The sequence below is a fragment of the Zalophus californianus genome, chromosome 7 (assembly GCF_009762305.2).
Source record: "Zalophus californianus isolate mZalCal1 chromosome 7, mZalCal1.pri.v2, whole genome shotgun sequence".
NCBI lineage: Eukaryota > Metazoa > Chordata > Mammalia > Carnivora > Otariidae > Zalophus > Zalophus californianus.
In genome coordinates, this window is record NC_045601.1 from 14280799 (window position 1) to 14300094 (window position 19296).

The 19296-nt window shown below is 38.4% G+C and overlaps 1 protein-coding gene across 1 annotated transcript; it reads left to right on the forward strand.

Annotated features, from left to right (window-relative positions):
* Positions 1-3862: 3862 nt before the first annotated feature.
* Positions 3863-15837, forward strand: FBXO5 (F-box protein 5). The gene is made up of 5 exons (XM_027601558.1): positions 3863-4851; positions 10709-11423; positions 12624-12714; positions 13629-13811; positions 14973-15837. The coding sequence occupies exons 1-5, from the start codon at positions 4755-4757 to the stop codon at positions 15222-15224; spliced, it is 1338 nt and encodes a 445-aa protein (XP_027457359.1). The 5' UTR covers positions 3863-4754; the 3' UTR covers positions 15225-15837.
* The last annotated feature ends 3459 nt before the right edge of the window (positions 15838-19296 follow it).

Here is a 19296-nt window from a genome sequence, read left to right on the forward strand (position 1 = left end):
TGTTCAGAAAAAAACAACAGAACTGAATTTCAAAGTGGCCTACAAAAGCAGTTAATCAAAACTCAGCTGGAATGGCAATTTTGAAGGGGCATAAACAGTCACTATGTTTAAAATTTGACTTGTCATATTCCTCCATAACCCATTTCTCACTGTGTAATCTCCGTTTCCTTAATGGCACTACCATTTTCCCTCTCTTTCAAATTTGAAATGTAGTCATCTTAAAAAAAAAAAAAAAAGTCATATTTGATTCCTCTTCCTCACATGCAGTTTTTTGCTAAATCCTACTCTCCCAAACACTAATAATCCTCACTGATTCTATTACCACTACTCTTGTCCAGAATTACTTCTCTCTTGGACTACTTTTATGGGCCCCTGACCTCTCCAGGCATCCTCTCTATCTGCTAATTCAGGTTACACATGCATAGCCGCCAGTTTCATTTTCCTAAAAACCAAGGCTCTGATCTTGTCACTCTTTTACTCCACAACTTAATAGGTTCCTACTGTGTTCCAAATAAAGCTCCAACTCCTAAGTGTGCATACAATACATCCATATCCATATCCTGCATCATTCCATTATCGGCCCATTTTACTCACCACCCCCGTTGTCACATCAAATTCATTTTTTCTGATAACTGCACTTGCATTTAAGCTTTCCCCCATTATGTTCCTTATGCCATGCTACCCTCCTCCCTGGTCCCTTAAAAGACATCCCCAACAGCACTGGTTTTCATCTAGGGGTTTGCCCCTAGGGGCATTTGGCAATGTTTGGAGGGGACATTTGGCAATGTTTGGAGACAGCAGGAGTTGGAGGCTAAGGATGCTGTTAAACTCCCTACAATGCACAGGACAGCCCCCCACAACAAAAAATTATCTGACTAAAAATGTCAACAGTGCTGAAGTTAAGAAACCCTGCCCAGCAGATTATTCCCTTATCCTGGCATATAAAAGTAATGTCTCTGTTCTCTAAAAATTCCCAATGTAACGTGATGTATTTATCCAGCGTTGCATTATTGCTAAATCTTACACCCCTTATTCTCCTCCCCTCTATGCTCATGATGCTTTTATTCAAAGATTATTTACTGAGCATCTGTTATGTCTATTAGATGGCAGTCCCAGATGGTAAGCACAAGCACAGGTACCATATCCCAATTATTTCCAGATACCCTATGATGTCTTGCATGCCGAAGGTCTGCAATAAGAATTTGCTGAAAGAGGGCAACTCTCTCTGTGCTTCATTTTGTACCTAAAAACTCAACAATGATATTGTTGTACAGGAATGATATTAATGTACAGGAAGAAAGAGGTTACATACATCTATTGACATCTACTAAAATTCAAAATGGCCATTTCTACGTTTCTCACTAAAAATGAAATTAAGAGAGGGGCACCTGGGTGGCTCAGTCGTTAAGCGTCTGCCTTCGGCTCGGGTCATGATCCCAGGGTCCTGGGATCGAGCCCAGCATCTGGCTCCCTGCTTGGCGGGAAGCCTGCTTCTCCCTCTGCCACTCCCCCGCTTGCGTTCCCTCTCTGTCAAATGAATAAATAAAATCTTTAAAAAAAGAAAATAAATTAAAAAAATAAAAAATAAAAATGAATTAACAGGGAGTCATGAACCCACTTAACAAGTTGTCAGTTAAAAATATTTCATAATAGGGGCACCTGGGTGCCTCAGTCGTTAAGCATCTGCCTTCAGCTCAGGTCATGATCCCAGAGTCCTAGGACTGAGCCCTGCATTGGGCTCCCTGCCTGGCGGGAAGCCTGCTTCTCCCTCCCCCACGCCCCCTGCTTGTGTTCCCTCTCTCACTGTGTCTCTGTCAAGTAAATAAATAAAATCTTTAAAAAAATTTTTTTTCATAATAATCAATTAAACCTCTAACAATTAAAATCAACATTAAATAACTTAATAGCCTGAAAAAGACTTTCATAAACTATTCTAGTATGCCATAAAATATGCTTAGCTATGTATATTACCTTATATTGGTACAATAATTTTAGTTTTTCCAATAATATATCTTAGCCTTTTCCTGAAAAAATAAATAACTGCTGGAGAATATCTTTTAAACAGTGGGTAAGAGCCAATATAGTCCAGGTGCTCAATTAATTTAATGAAAACCCTTCCTCCCCTCAAATTTCATACATTTGTCTACATCTGAAAATAAAAGAGAAATAAAGATGATCTCTAAGGCCAAATGGGGAAGTAATGTGAAAATGTACTATAAACGATTAGGCCTCCAGCAAATACCACCATTCCTCAGTATAACACAAAGGGAAGTACATAGACTTAACAAGCAGAATGGGATTGGAATTTCTGCTTAGTAGCTGTGTAGTTCTGTGAGAATTAACTTACACTTCTAAGCACAATCAAAAATGAAAATAATGCCAAGGTTATTGTGAGACTTAAAGGCTAACATCTACTAAATACCTAGAAGGGGCGCCTGGGTGGCTCAGTCATTAAGTGCCTGCCTTCGGCTCAGGTCATGGTCCCAGGGTCCTGGGATGGAGCCCCACATCGGGCTCCTTGCTCCGCGGGAAGCCTGCTTCTCCCTCTCCCACTCCCCCTGCTTGTGTTCCCTCTCTCGCTGTCTCTCTCTGTCAAATAAATAAAAAAAAAATCTTTAAAAAAAAAAATGCCTAGAAGACAAAAAGCTACTATAGTTTTAACATTCATTCAACAAATCACTCCCTGGCTGAAATCCCTCCAACTACCACAGTAATCAGAAGAACTCAAAACTCCACATGTAAACATACAAAATCCTTCAGGATCTGGCTTCTCTCTCTCTCTGACCTAATCTCCCACTCTTGAACTTGCTCAATGCGCTCTAGACATCCTTGTAGCCCCGAAACAAGCCAAGCACTTTCCATCTCTGCCCTCTGCTTATTATACAGATCTCTGCACTGCCCACTCAATAGTCAGATCTTGGTTCAAAGCTCCCAAGCCCTCTTGACCACCCGAAGTCATTACTCAATGCCCTTACTGCCCACTTTCTACCCCATTATCTTGTTTTATATTGCTTTTTCCTGCACTGAAATTGGTAACTTCAATTTCTTTTCCCTTAGTATGTAAACTTGAAGGATAGGACTTTTGTCTTTTCAACCCTCTATCTCCCAGACCTAGCTCCAAGGCCAGGCTAAGGCAGGCGAGTGGGACACCATCACTGAGGCGCAAAACTTTAGGGGATGCCCAAATTTCAGTAATCCAGAAAGATACTAATTTAAAGCAACATTCTAAAAGATGAAAAGTAATGCAGAACACCATGATGAATTCATTATCACAATTCTGCACAAAGCGGATCCACCCAGCGCTTGCAGAACTCACCCCATCTCAGCCCTGCCTCACCGGGACTTGCCACCAATTTAACTCAACACTTAGCCGTAAGTCAAGTATTAACTGTCCCTAAGGCTGCAGAAAAGCAAGAGGGAGAGCCGCAAAGACGGAGATTGGGCTTTTTGGAGCTTACACCCCGTGGCTGCACTGGGCTGTGGCCAAAAAGCTGAATGCAAGGAATGTACTCTCACCACTTAAGTGCATACTCTGAAAAGTTCAGCATGACTAATAATATGGTGCCAGTTGTCATCGAAGACTTAATAAATACTTCGACCCATTCCCCTGCCATCACTAAAAAAATCATTCCCTTGCCTTGAGGCCTCCAGCCCTAGGGTGTGGGAACCGGAACTCTTACGGCAGGACGTTTTATAAATTTATTTTGTTGCAGGACTACTGTCTCTTGCGCTTGGACCTTGAAGTAAATAAAAACCCAGAAAAGCGTAGATACAAATTTAATAAACTTAACGTCCGTATAAAGCAGTGGTGACTGGAGAACTGTGGTTGAAAATACAAATAAATATGCTTACAAGAAGTGACTCCCGCCATCACCCCCGCGGGAAGGCCCTTGGGAAACGCAGCCCCAGGTCTGCAGCCGTACCAGCCGCTAGACCCGCCATACGCGCAGGAAGCCACGCTCATCCACCCACCGCAACCCGCTCCTTTGCCCGAGAGAAACGCAGGGGTCCCCAGCGCGCAAGCGCCACCCCGCCAACTCTGAAGCCACGGCCCGCCACAGACGCCTGCGCAAACGCAGAGGGCAGAAGGAGGGGCGAAACGGAGAGGGAGAGAGGAGCGCGCCTAAATCCTAGAGAGGCGGGCTAAGAAGGGCTGGGGGGTGGGCTCGTCTTCCGGAAAGTTTGGATTCCCGGACGATCGGAGTCGCCGCTCACCAAACACCCGCTTGTGTGCTGATCGAAGAAAGTCGGCTACCCTTTGTACCCACTGGAGATCTTCAGACAGAAGCCGGAGCTGCCTTCAGGATGAAATTAGGACTTGCAGGACACCTCTTCCCAAGACGGAAGGAAGCTTGGCGGGTTCACGCATGCGTGGTAGGCTACCTCCACGTGCGGCCTGGCCGCGGCCTCCCCGCGCTGGGAGGCCTCGCCCCTAGGCCCGCCCCCTCTCTCTGCATCTTTCCGGACGCGCGGGGCCGGGGAGAAGGAGGGAGGTTGGGCCTCACAGCTCGGCCCCGCCCCGGCAGCCTCCAATTGGGCGTGGGTGAGGACGCCCCCCTCCCGCCGCCTTCCTATTGGGGCGCGCGTGCGAGCCACGCACCCCATTGGGTCGTACGGATTTGGGCACCAAATTCAAAGATTTTAAAAGTACCAGCTGGCGCCTTTTGGGAGATACAGGTCTGTGAATCGGACGACCGGGTCCTCTGCTGTGGTGGCTGTTTCCTCACCTGAGGCGGACCCCCACTTCCACCGGCATGAGCCAGCGCGCTTGCCTCTGCTCCCCACGGCCCCCCTCCAGCTCCTGCCGCTGCAGCGCCCTGACAGCCGCCGGGCGCCCTCGCCCCTCAGACGGTGAGTGAGGAGGAGAGGGTGCGGGGAGCACGCGTTCCAGGAAGGGGTGCGGGGTTGGGGAGCAGCTACGACCGAGCCCGACCCCCTCCCGAGTCCGGGCGTGCGCCCCACGCCGGGCCGGGCCGAGCGGGCGTCGGCGGCGGTTCCTGGGGTAGGGGGGGAAAGAAGGCTGGGGCTCAGGGAGGGGAGGCCATGGGTGCGAGGCGAGTGGCGGGCCCGGGTCCCTCCCTCCACGCGGAACCTGGACGCCAGCTCCGAAGGAGGTGACGGTGTCGGCCTTTCAGGGCGCCCTTCTCCCCTTTCAGGATCTACCTCTCCTTGTCGCCACCCCGCTTGAAGAGGCGCCAAATGCCCCCTCCCCTCCCCCACCTTGGGGCCTGGGCTCTGACAGGGCTCGCGAGCCGCCGGCCCCCGGGGTCTGGCCAGGTGCCTGAGCCCCACTCCCTGCGCCCCTTTGCCGTATTTACCCCGCACCCGCAGGTCCGCCGGCAATTTCCCCGGGTTTTCGCCGCCTCACTCTTGCTGGCGGGCGCGGGAGATCCTGCTGGCTTATCTCCCGCCTCCTCCACCCGGCCCGCGCCCTAAGGGGCCACCTCTTCGACCCCTTAGGATTTCCATGGTCTTACCCCTACCCACTCCCGCCAAGTGGAGGGACCCCCTCATCGGGCCAAGCTGTACAAGGAGGTCCAAACAAAAACATTCTTTTTTTTAAACCCCCCCTCTCCATTTTTCCCTTTGCCCAGTAACTCGTTTTCAAGGCCTGGGGTCAAAAGGAGGAAGGCTGGGGGCGGGGGGCGGGTGGAAGCACTTTTTAATACAAAACGATGAACTTGCCCTTATGTAAGCTGATTTTCTGAGAATTGAAGAATTATTTTTTTTCCTGCGCTCCTGAAGAACTAGGTAGTCCTTTATTCCCAAACTCGGTTAGCGTGGAAGGCACTCAAATGGATATTTTTATCCTCTTTGTTGCTATCTGAAAAGAGATCCAAATGCATTTATTTTGCCTCGGAAAGCACCAAAAATTTTTTTTTTTAATTAGCGATTCGATTTTGTGATATTTGGCAGTCACTGAAAGATGCTCCTTTCATTAGAAAAGGAGTCTAGAAAACTCGAGGAAAAAATAATTTTAACAGGTTAAATCTATTTCTAGATGATCCTCAGTCAGAAGCCTCCCCATGAAGTTCTGAAGGTTGATGGTTTTAAGAAGTAGTATTTTGATTATTTAATCCAGTCGTCTGGTATTACCACCTTGCTCCTCAGAATATTTGCTATCTCAATGAATTTTGTTCCCATTTTACAAATTTGAGAAAATGAGATTAAAAGTTTATTGCCTCCAAGTATTTTTGAAGGCGGGCTTTCCTAAAATTTCTCTTAGAGATGGCTGATTTGCAGTTTATGGCTGCAAGCCTTGGGGGTCTCAGACTTTTAAGGAATAGCCATGCCTAACATTGGGCACATGGTGATAATCTTATAGTAGGTATTGCAGATTGTAGAACTTAGTCATTTAACATTGGGATAGTTATAAACATTTTTAAGCCTTGTAACCTATTTAACTACGGGTATTTTAATATGGAGTGTTTGCTCTGACTTGGAAAGTTAAATGGAAGTCCAACTTGGTACAGTTAACTCTAATACCACCTTTTCATGATTGGACAGTGTGTTGGTAAATGAGATTTTTAAAATGCAGCATGTTGAATCTTCACCCTACAACATGAGGTAGATATTAGTATCTCCATTTTAAAGAAAAAATGAACTAACTGAATATTTTATGTCACAAAGCTAGTCAAACGACTAAGCAAATATTTTTACTTGAAGTTGGATCTGATTCCTAGAAAAAGTGTATAATCTGGAATACAGTGTGGGATGTATTTTGCTACTTTTAAGATGTTTGTGATTTGCAATAAAAGCATTATGAAAGGATTTGGTTTAAAAATGTGATAAAAATACCATATGTGATGGGACTCTGCCGTACATTTAGTCCAGTTTTATGTTCTTAACCCCATTTTGGAGATGAGAAAACAGACTTTAAAAGTTAACTGCCTCAGTTTTTCCTGACTCAGCAAATAACACTTTATACCTTAGATGCTGAAGACTTAAACCCCAGGGTATTTTTTTCATTTCACTTTCTCTCATTCAGCATCCAGAGCATCAGCAGGTTCTGTTGACTCTCCTAAGTAGATCTCAGATCCACCCAATTATCTTCCATTTCCACTGCAGTCATCCTGGTATCAGTTACCCAGTCTCTGGACGCCTGTGATACACACTACTAACTAGTCTTCCTCTTTCCACTTGTACCTTCCTACAGTCCATTCTCTACAGTTGCCAATGATCTTTTGAAAATGTAAACCGGATATCTCAACTCAACCCCTCAAGGCTCTTTATTACACAGTGAATAAATCCATCATACCCTGAAATTCTACAGACCATTCTACCTCTCCAATTTTAAAGTATATTACATAATTAAAAAATAATAATAAAGTATGTTACATAATTTCACATTTTAAAACTAAACCTACAACCAGGATCCAGATTTTGGAACCAATAAAAGGAACCAGAGTTCTTGGAGAAATAAGTAATTCTAGGGCTGGAACAGGAAAAATACAAGATGAGCCTAGAGCATCTTTTCATGCCAGAAAGTAAGAAATGCTCCAAAAACAAAATAATGGAAGTATTTCAAGTGGACATGAACTTAACAGTGGTGAAAGCTGAAACAATTTGATCAGCAACATTAATAAGGCAATATTGGATTATAACCCAAAGTCTGTGAATCTATACTTGTCTACTTTTTTATATACTTTTATCTCACTTTCCAAGTGAGGTAGTGGAATGAACACTGAATTTATAGTCAATAAGGGTAATCTGTCTCTCTTAACTACGTGTCAAAATGTGGGCAAGCTACTTAACTGAGCTTCAGTGTCCTCATTTGTAAAAAGAAGGTAATAATACCTCTTCATCCTACATCAGAAGGTTGTGAGCAAGTGTTTGAAAACAAATTGGAATTGTAAACTTCTAAACAATTATAAGATGTTTGAATCATCATTAAGTCTAAGTTTTAAAGAGCTGTTCATATTCAAAGTGTGGTGTTGAATGAAAGGGTTCTACAACAAACATAGTTTCCCAGTAACTGGGTTCTAAAAATGAGCAGAAGAGGGGCGACTAGGTGGCTCAGTCAGTTAAAGCGCCTGCCTGCGGCTCAGGTCATGATCACAGGGTCCTGGATCAAGCCCCACCTTGGGCTCCCTGCTCAGCTGGGAGCCTCCTTCTCCTACTGCTGCCTGCCGCTCCTCCCACTTGTGTTCTCTCCCTCTCTCTCTCTCAAATAAAGAAGTAAAATCTTTAAAAAAAAAAAAAAAAAAAGGAGCAGAGGAAGAAGGCCTTTGAAAAGAATTAAGTTTCTGAAGTACAGTTTCAGGCCTCTTCCCTTTAGGCAACTAAACAGTAAAATATGTCTTTGTAGGTAGCTTCTACTTTTTTATCCTCAAATAGAATGTGGCTGTATGTAAGTTGTACTTAATTCTTGAGGCAAAAATTAAAACAATCTCTTGGAATTTTTTAATCTCCTGGGTGGAAGAGAACCACTCAGAATAATTTGTTCTAGAATTATGGTTAATGTTGGTGTTAGAAAATGTATATTCCTTATTTGCTTTTTATGTCCTTGAACTTAGTTTGAAACTAGTTTTTAGGACTACTCCAAGGTTTAATGGAGTCCTGGAGCATATACTCTGTCTTTTGCTGTGTTAAACATTGGGAATTTAAAGAGACTACCTACCTACAGAAGTCCTTTTAGTACTTAAAGGTTTTGCTCTAAATAAAAACTGTAAAATTAACATGGACACAGATTACCAATACTTAGTACAGACTAACCACACTGACTGGTACATACACTGACAGGATAAATTGTTAACTACCTATGATTGGCTTGCAGGGGGAATAGTAGGTATGGAAGACATTTGAAGCATCTGCAGTTCATATACTCTGCCTTCAGTAATACTAAGTAATTTTCCTGAACCCATCTACTATATTCCTTCTCAGAATTGTGCTTTTGCTCAAGTTAACCTTCAGTGAATGCTTTTTCCAACCTCTACTTCCTGACAAAATCCTAGTCATCCTTTAAAGCAGTGGTTCTCAACTGAGGAATGGCAGAGATTTTGACACCACTGCCTCCCCAACCCATCATTTGTCAATGACTGGTGACTGGAGACATTTTTTATTGTGCTTCAGGCGGTAGGGGTTGCTAATGACATCAAATGGGTAAAGCCTGCTGAACATCCTAAAATGCCCAGAACAGCCCCCAACAACAAAGAATTGTCCAGTCTAAAATGTTAGTAATGCAGAGATTGAGAAACATGGCTGTAATATATTTTTAAGTGCTGCCTGTTAATTGTAGCTTGACTGATTTCTTTAGGCCATGGGGGTGGTGATACAATCCTAATAAACAAGTCTTTGGCTTTTTTAAGCTTAAATTTGAATTCTGTGAAGTGTGAATTCTAATGAATAATAACCAGAAATAACTGCATGGTTTGCTAATAGTATCATTATTATTGGTTCTTCCCTTTTATGCTACTTATCATAAATAGCAAGTACATTATCTTCTCTAGTTATTTAAAACAACTGAACAGTAATGCACACTTGCTGCCCAACCACCCTCACATTCTTGTATCTTATACTGATTATAGTATTGTTCTTATTTACGAAATCTTCTGATTGGTACCTGAACTATTAATTCCTCTGGCTCTTTGGTTAATTAGTCATGAGAAATCTTCGTTCAGTAATTGAAGATCTCAGAGTTTCTATTTCTAGCACGTAATAGAGGAGATAAAGGGAGATGTCCCTCTGCTTGAGTTCACTATCCAGCAGAGTAGACAAACACCTTAGTTATATCAGACTCACCCATACCACTGATCCAGATAAAACTTAGAAAGTTGTGGGGGTTCAGGTAGATTTTAACTGATCGGTGTTTAAATTTACTGACTTTGAGTTCTTTCTCTAAGCTTACTTACAGATTTCTTGATTAATTATTGTAAGGCTTATAATAAACGGCTAATGTCTAAATCTTAAACATTTATTACTTTAAGGATTTCTCTGACTCCAGACCCCACTGAATGCATCACATTTCCTTATTTGTTCCATAAGTACAGATAGGTGTTAAATAGTACCTTTTTCCAATATTTTTTACTCAATCATCTGGAGACTCTAAAAGTCAAATGTTACAATTATGCACTAAAAGCAATCTTTTGTTAAGAATAAGATGTACTGGGCGCCTGGGTGGCTCAGTTGGTTAAGGACTGCCTTCGGCTCAGGTCATGATCCTGGAGTCCCGGCATCAAGTCCCACATCGGGCTCCCTGCTCAGCAGGGAGTCTGCTTCTCCCTCTGACCCTCCCCCCCTCGTGTGCTCTCTCTCTCTCACTCTCTCTCTCAAATAAATAAAATCTTAAAAAAAAAAAAAGAATAAGAGGTACTGGGGTGCCTGGGTGGCTCAGTTGTTAAGCATCTGCCTTCTGCTCAGGTCATGATCCCAGGGTCCTGGGATCGAGCCCCACATCAGGCTCCCTGCTCTGTGGGAGGCCTGCTTCTCCCTCTCCCTCTCCCCCGCTTGTGTTCCCTCTCCGCTCGCTCTCTGTCAAATAAATAAATAAAATCTTAAAAGAATAAGATGTATGTACTTAACTAAGATTTAAGTACTATTTCCTCATTGTCACATCTCAGTAAATAAACTTGAATAATTTCATAGCTACATAGGTAATACATAATACTGAGAGAATGGAAAGTAATTTTATCTCTGTATATCCCAATTTAAGAAGTAGAGATGTATGAAAATTTTGTCATTAAGTAAATGGTTTTTTGTTGTTTTGTAGGTTGTAAAGAAGAAAATTCTACTCTTTCTGTCAAAATGAAATGTGATTTTAACTATGACCATATTCATTCTGGACTTAAATTGGTAAAGCCTGATGACACTGGAAGACTAGGTTCCTGTCCTGCATATTTGGAAAGTTCTTATGAAGACTGTATTAAGGACTATGTAAGGTTATCAGATATTGGGTCACCAATTGTGAGCCCCAGGATTGTAGAACTTGAAACTGAAAATGAAAACAAGCCCTTCCATAACAAAGAAAATCAACATGTGCAACAAATACTTAATAGTTCAAATGAAATAGAAGAACTAGAGACCAGTAGACCTTATGAAGACAGTGGCTATTCTTCATTTTCTCAGCAAAGTGGCTTCAATGAACATGAAGAGGGTAGCCTTCCCTTGGAAAATTTCAGTGACAGTCCACAATCCTGCCTACAGATGCAAAGCCCAGACCAATATCCCAGCAAAAACTTGCTGCCGGCTCTTCATTTTGCAAAAATGGTTTGTTCAACATTAAAAAAGAATGCCAAGCAAAATCCTAAAATAGATGGGGAGAAACTAAAGGAATTTATATCCAGTGAAAATTTTAAACTACAGAATATAATTGGCAGGAAGATGGGCCTAGAATGTGTAGATATTCTCAGTGAACTCTTTCGAAGGGGACTCAGACATCTCTTAGCAAATATTTTAACACAGCTCAATGATATGGACTTAATCAAGTAAGTATGATTACTTTTGAGTGTTAGTATAATCCATTGAACATTTTTGTTGGATGACTTGGGACTACCAACTCATACAAAGACACAAAATAGGGTAGTCTTTTTGCATTGTTTAATTGAGGTAATGACTGCCTGATGGCTGGTATCTGACCATTTATATGCCACTAAGATGAAAGAAAGATAATTTTTTAAGTAAACATTTAATCCAGTTATTTCACATTTCATATTTATGCAATATTAGGAAACTGTTTTTGTTAAATTGGGATTTTTGTTCCTTTTCTGAAAATTTCTAAAATATAAGAAATTTTCAGCTATATCATACATGCTTAACTATGAAACAACATCCTAGTTCTGGTATATAGGACCAGTAGGGTTTATGACTGAAAGTAAGAAATAGTTGCTGATGTTTGTAGGCCATTTTTAATGTAGGCTCTCCTTGGTTTGACTGAAAATATGGAAACCCACAAATGATCTGATTTTGACTATTTCTTAGAAACCTTATCATTCCTCATTCCACCAAAGATCAGTTAGGATGAAGTAACAGAATTAAGTTAATTATACAGACCACTGGATTAGAGCCTGATCAATCAGATTCATTTTTTAGCTTTTTGAAAAAAAATTTAGAGGTACTCTGCGAGTGTTACTTTACACTGGTCTTTACGAAATATAGCTAAAGCAAAACAAAAGTGAGTATGGATTTTTATTGTTGGCTAGCTTCTTGGGGGATGATTGACATCTAGGTTGTACTTCTTTTGTTAACAATGCGTTTTTGAAATTGATGTCTACTGATAGCAGTGTGTCCTACAGTACTTTGAAATTTGGCTACAACTTTTATTGATATTGAACAGCTAACATGGTGTCGTATGTACAATGGGGGCTACTTATTTGGTGTTTGCAGATGTTGTGAAAAAATGAAGTACAAAGCAATGGTTCTTAAGCCTGAATGCTCTTAGAATGACTTGATAGGGAGCTTTTAACAATAACCCTGGTCCTCTTTTTAAACCCATAAACCCAGATGACTAGGCCTGGGGCATTCTAAAATCTTAAGTACCTCAGGCAATTCTGATGTAATAAACAGGTTTGAGAAGCACTACTAATAGAAATTTCTTTTTTGCCCTGTTAATGTTTTGTAGTATATTTATTCCTTTTAGCTCTTTGTGATGCTTTAACTGTTTCCTTTATAATCTTTTACTTTTCCAGTATGTCTAAAGTGAGCACAACTTGGAAGAAGATTCTAGAAGATGATAAAGGGGCATTTCAGTTGTACAATAAGGCAATACAGAGAGTTACTGTAAGTCTTTGCAGTTGATGTTTTCATTTTAAAATATAACAGCTAGTGCTCTTTACCTTTACAAATAGTGAAAACTGGGACAGATAACAGGTAATCTGGAAATCCTTTACATTCACAAAGCATTTTTGCTTTTCACTAGAACTCCTTAAACAAAATTCAAAGATAAAGGAATCCCACCTAAGTCATTTATTTCTTGAGTTCTTCCTAGAAATGGAATGTCCAAAAGGGAAAATTGCTCAGTTCTCCAATAATATAATAGGAGTTGACCATATAGCTAATCTTCACTGCCATTTGTATTTTTTCAGTTAAATTTTCAACATATTGAAGATTTTTAGTGCAGAAGGGAATTCATTTGCCTTCCAAAATGAACTTGGTAAATTTGGAGATGTTTCTGAGGGTATCAATACATGTTTGAAATTTCAGGCCTAGGGTTGGCAGACTTGGGTCTAAATTTTGGTGCTGCTACTTATATGCTGTATAACTTTAAAGTCAAGTATTGCTTAAGTTATCCGAGTTCAGAGTCTTTATTGATAAGGTGGTATTAACGGAAAATTTTCTAATCTAAAAGGTTTGGAATCCATTCATCACACTGATGTGACACTTAAACATGACTTGCCATTTACTGGTGGTGAAAAGGATGACTTTGTTTTGGCATTAGTACTTTATAAATGATGTACTTAATGCTATATAGGCTAAGTATTTAAAGTGCTTTCTCAATTTCTGGTTTGCAATTTCTGTATTGTCTGTGTATAGTGTGTGGCTGTATTTAAAGCATATGCAGATAAATTGGATGTACAGATAAATTTTTACATTCTCATTTGCCCTTTTTTACATGTACAAACAATAAAAATGCCTGATTGTTGAGAATAAAACAGAATATTTTTAAGTCCTGTTAAAACATTTCTTTTAATTAGGAAAAGAACATTAAGCTTTCACCACATGCTTCAACAAGAGAATATGTTATGTTCAGAACCGCATTAGCTTCTGTTCAAAAATCAGCAGCCCAGACTTACACCCAAAAAGGTGCTCAAACCAAGTTATCCGATCCAGGTGATCAGAAAGGTTCTACTTACAGCCGACACAATGAATTCTCTGAGGTAATTTTTTGTTTGTCAATAAATTAGAAACTTACGGGACACTTATTGTTAAAAGGATTTAGAGTAAGAAACAGAGAACTTTAAATTTAATTGTAGCATAATTAGAACTACTAGGGAATTGTTAATGGGGATTTTATCTTATAGCCCCTTCATTCTACTCTCAGAAATGTTGGCCACCAAGAAACCATTTCAAGTAATTGATTTCCTAATTCAAGTAATCAAATTAGGAAAGTACACAAAGATGTCTTTCTATGTAGAAAATAGATACCATTTGACATTGCTTTTGACGGTTCAGTGATGTTAAGATCTAATTCAGAAATACTAAGAGAACCTTGATTTTAAAATTTCTTACCAAACTGTTCGATATACATTTTTACAGTTGCTGCCTTTGATATCTGAGGAACAGAACTAAACAGAAAAAGGGCCAGCTTTCAGAAATTGAAGCCTTCCTATTGTACTTTCAAATCATTGGATAATGTGTATTATAAGTTCTACTCAGCACATGGATAATTTGGCAAGCTTAATTTAAGAAACCATAATCTTACCTAAGAGTGCATATTTGAAATAAAATGTTGACTGCTGACTACCTTCATGTTGGTCAGTTAAGTATGAATTATATATAGTGAAGTTTAATTTTCTGTCTTAAGTGTTGATGATGTAATTACTAATACAACATGTAACTTTATTCAGAAAACATATTGAGCATCTGCTGTCAGGTAATTCATGGATAAGAAAACATGGCACCCTTCATAGCCTTGCAATCTAGAATGGACAATGGCTACATAAAATTAAATGCCATATAATGTGATAGGTGCTTCTAAAAAAAAGAACTAGAGGTTAAAGAGCAACCAACTCCCAAGTGACACTAGGAAGGCTTCACAGTAAAGGTGACATTTAAGTTAGGGCATTGATGTGTAAGTAGCATTCATGGAATAAAAGAGAACATATTTAAAAGCATTAGGAAATAGCCACTAGATCAGTTGACAAGTGATAATTATCTCACTGAACAGTGAGCTCCTTAAGGGCAGGAGTTGTCTTATGTGTGGCATGGGTCCTTTATTCATATATTGGGGAAGGTTCAGAGGTACCTTCCTTGTTTTTTTCTACCTAAATTACATTCAGTCCTCACTAAAATTTGTTTATGGATTTTCTTCTTTCTAGGTTGCCAAGACTTTGAAAGGGAATGAAAGCCTTAAAGCCTGTATTCGCTGTAATTCACCAGCAAAATATGATTGCTATTTACAGCGGGCGATCTGTAAAAGAGAAGGCTGTGGGTTTGATTATTGTACAAGGTGTTTGTGTAATTATCATACCACCAAAGAATGTTCGAATAGCAAACCCCTAAAAGCCAGTTATAAAATAGGTCCTCTACCTGGTACTAAAAAGAGCAAGAAGAATTTACGACGATTGTGATGTCTTGAAATCAATTGTACCTGATCATGAAGGTTAGAAAATGTTAGGTTTTAATTTAAAAAACGTAAATGTATTTTCATTTCCAATTTTGTGTTGAAATCAATGTAGTACATGGGATTTTTTGCCCTGGTGAATAAAGAGAGTATACAGCCTCTTAAATATTTTACAATTTAATGTGAAAAAGTTTAAAATTTGGTATAAATCAGAAAATTAAAATATTTTAAGGAAAAAGGAAAACTCTGATATTTGTGATTCAGGGATAGAATAAAACTGATTCAATTTTTATGCTAAAGGAAAGCCATGCAATTTTACCTAGATAATCTTAAATATATATCTTGTTTACCATCTATTAACATTTGAGACATTTTATTTGCCTTACCAAATTAATACCTATCGAAATAATCTTCTGGAGTCTCTTAATTTAAATGTTTTGTCATCTTTCTTTAACCTCTTTTTCAGTGTGTATATTTCCCAAAAAGTACTCTTTGTGAAATCTTTTTCCTATTTGTAAAGTCTGTATGTTTTAATATTTTTGTACATATGTAAATATTTCTGTATTTTTTTATGTCAAAGTAAAATAAAGATCTCTTGTGTGTATATATATACATGTAAATTTTGTACCTCTTATGAATAAAATTGTTACAAGCTTAATAAGTAATGTGAACTTTTTACTTTGATAAACATCTTAATCTTAGAAACAACTAAATTACAAAACTAAGAGACTGCATTTGTATGTGTGAAGGTGTTGGGTTGGTTCCATTTGTGCCTGTTCATCTGGGAATCTTGTGACGTTCCCAGGTTCCATTCTGATCCCAGTATTCTCCCACTCCCAGTATTTAGTAGTTGTGGAGTTGGGTCTTGAAAGAGGCATCCCAAGATGATGCAATGCGAGACCAAGGAACACTTTGAGAAATACTAATGTATTAATTCATCTATTACTAAACTAATTAAAACTATTGGTTAAATAGCTACATAAAAATACTAGAAAGATTAAAAATATGTAAAATAGAATGTTATCTTTGACTGCATTCAGAACATCTGTGTTAATAAGAGCCCAAGACAAGGGTACATACTTTTTTATTCTTTAATTCTAGAGTTGATTGTGTATGAATATGGAGAAATTCTAAGAGTTTGAACTCAAAAGTCCTAAAGGTTTAAGGGTGGGCCTCAGATCCTCTCAATAGAGCTTCAAAGACTCTCAAGGCCTTTGCCTCTCATCTCAGTGGACGCTTGAGGTAGAGGATTTATCTTAAATGGATTAATGGGTGTGTCATCCAGTAAAACTGCCCATGAAATTATCATCGGTGATGTAAGCAACTTGAGGTAAGATTGACAAAATGGACAACATTCAAAAGTATAATTTGGCGTTTTGATGTATATACATACATGAAGCCATCGCTGCAATTAAGGTAATGAATGTAAGTATCCCCGAAATTTCTTCCTGTCCATTTGTAATCCCACCTCAGTTCCCAGGTGTAATCACTGATCTGTCACTGTTGATTAGTTTGCCTTTTCTAGAATTTTATATAAATAGATTAGTCAGAGTACATACTTTATTATTTTGAGATTCATCCATTTTGTGTGTGCCAGTATTTATAATTCCTCTTTCTTACTAAGCAGTATCCTGTTGGATATACCAGTTTGTTCATACATTCACCTCTTAATGAACATTTGCCTCCCACCCGCCACCCCATTTTTTGCTATTAGAAATGAAAATGCTGTAAACCGTGTACAAGTCTTTGTAAGATAAGCGGTGTGCTTTCCTTTCTCTTAAAAATAGTAGTGGAATGTTTGGATTATATAGGTAAATGTATATTTAACTTTTTAAGAAAATACCAAAATGCTTTCCAAAGTAGTTACACATTTTACATTTACCAGCAGTGAAGGGAGTTGCATTTACTTCATGTTCTCAACAACACTTGGCATAGTCAGTTTTTGTAATTTTAATCATTCTAAGAGGTGTGTAGTAGTATATCATTGTTTTAATTTACATCTCCCTAGTAACATGTTTAACATCTTTTTGTGCTTGCTATCCATAAATTTTCTTTGGTAAAGTGTATAGTCAAATGATTTGTTTTATTAGTGGTATTTGAAGATACATATTTTAGATAAGAGTGGTTATCAAGGTGTGGCTTATCTCATTTTTTTAGCTGTGCCTTAGAGTTTTTATTTTTGATGAAGTCCAAATTATCTATTTTTCTTTTATGGATCATGGTTTTGGTGTTATATCTAAAATGTGCCTAATCTAAAGCATACAGATCTTCATACTTCTAGAAGTTTTATAGTTCTCAATTTCACATTTAGGTCTGTGATCCACTTGTTAAATTTTGAATATAGTATAAGAGGTATGGGCCAAAATAAGTATCTGCTTGTTCCAGCACCATTTGTTGACAAGACTACCCTTTCTTTATTGAAATGACTTTGCATCTTGGTAAAAATCAGTTTTACATAAATATGAAATATTTCACGACTCTATTCTGTTTAATTGATCCATTTGTCTCTCAAGCTCCAATCCACACTACCTTGATAACTATCTTTAAAATAAGTCTTGAAATCAGGTAGCGACATAATTCTTTTCTTTCAAAAAAATTTTTTTGAGTTGCTTATCCTCGGTCCTTCGCATTTCTACATATATTTTTTAATTATCTTGCTAGTCTTTACAATACATGATGGAATTTTGATTGGGATTGTAATGAATCCATTAATCTATTAGATTATATTAGAGAATTGACATCTTGAGTTTTTCAACCCTTGAACATAGTTCTATTATTTACATCTTTACAAAGTTTCTCTTAACAATATTTTATCTTTTAGTTGTACATGGCTTTTACATCTTGTGTCAGATTTAACCCTAAGTAGTTTATATTTTAAGTGGCATTTTTAATTTCAATTTTTTCTTATTAGTATATTGAAATGCAATTGGTTGATTTTGTATCCTACAATCTTGCTAAACTCACTTATAATTGAGAAGCCCATCAGATTTTCAATGTAGATGATTTTTGTCTTCTGGATATAAAGACAGTTTTATTTCTTCCATTGTAGTCTATGTGTCTTTTATTTCTTTTTCTTGCCACATTATACTGGCTAAGACCTCCAGGAAAATGTTCAATAGAAATAAAAAGACATCTTTGTCTTGTTCCAGATGTTAGGGGAAAAACATTCAGAATGACGATAGTTGTTAGTTTTTTATAGATCTTCCTTATCAAGTTGAGAAAGTTTCTATTCCTAGTTTGTTGAAAGTTTTTATAAAGATTAGATGTTGGGTTTTGTCATGTTTTTCCTCCATTGATCTATATGCTCATATAGTTAATCTTTTTGAGTTTTTTAATATGAATTTAATTGATTGATTTTCAAATGTTAAAGCAACCCTGCATTCCTGCGATTAACTCCACTTGTTCATGATGTATTGTCCTTTATAGGTATTGTTGGAATCAATTTGCTTCATACTAACAATTTTTTCATTATATTCATGAGGGATATTAAGCTGTAGTTTTCTTACAATGTCTTTGGGACATATTTTCTGCTTTTCAGTTTTCTGAATATTTGTGTCAAATTGATATTATTTCTTCTTTTACTGTTTGTTAGAATTCTCCAAGAAAACCATCTGAGTCTGGAGGTATTTTTGTTTTTTTGTAGGAAGGTGTTTAAAATATACTCTTTTCAGTAAATATAGCATTATTCAGTTATCTGTTTCTTCTTGGATGAGCTTTAGTAGTTTACGTCTTTCAAGGAATGTTTCTATTAATCTAATTTACTTAATTTATTGGAATGAATTGGTCACAATATTACCATATTATCCTTCTACTATTTGTAAAATCTGTAGTGATGTCCATTTCTCTCATTGATGATATTGGTTGATTGTGTCTTATTCCTTTTACTGATGAGAAGTTTATCACTTAGATTGATCTTTTCAAATAATCAGTTTTTGATTTCATAAGTTTTCTCTCTTTTCCATATCATTTTTTTTTTGTTTTTGTTTACTTTCTTCTGTTTACTTGGAGTTTAATTTGCTCTTCTTTTGCTAGATTCTTAAGATGGCCGCTGAGGTCAGTGATATGATCGTTTCTTCTAT

What these genes read in the sequence shown, in the direction of transcription:
- FBXO5 (XM_027601558.1), top strand. Translation starts at nt 4,755, where the DNA reads ATGAGCCAGCGCGCTTGCCTCTGCTCCCCACGGCCCCCCTCCAGCTCC. An exon ending in GCGCCCTCGCCCCTCAGACG is followed by an intron (nt 4,852 to 10,708) that starts GTGAGTGAGGAG and finishes GTTGTTTTGTAG; the next exon opens with GTTGTAAAGAAGAAAATTCT. An exon ending in GACACAATGAATTCTCTGAG is followed by an intron (nt 13,812 to 14,972) that starts GTAATTTTTTGT and finishes TCTTCTTTCTAG; the next exon opens with GTTGCCAAGACTTTGAAAGG.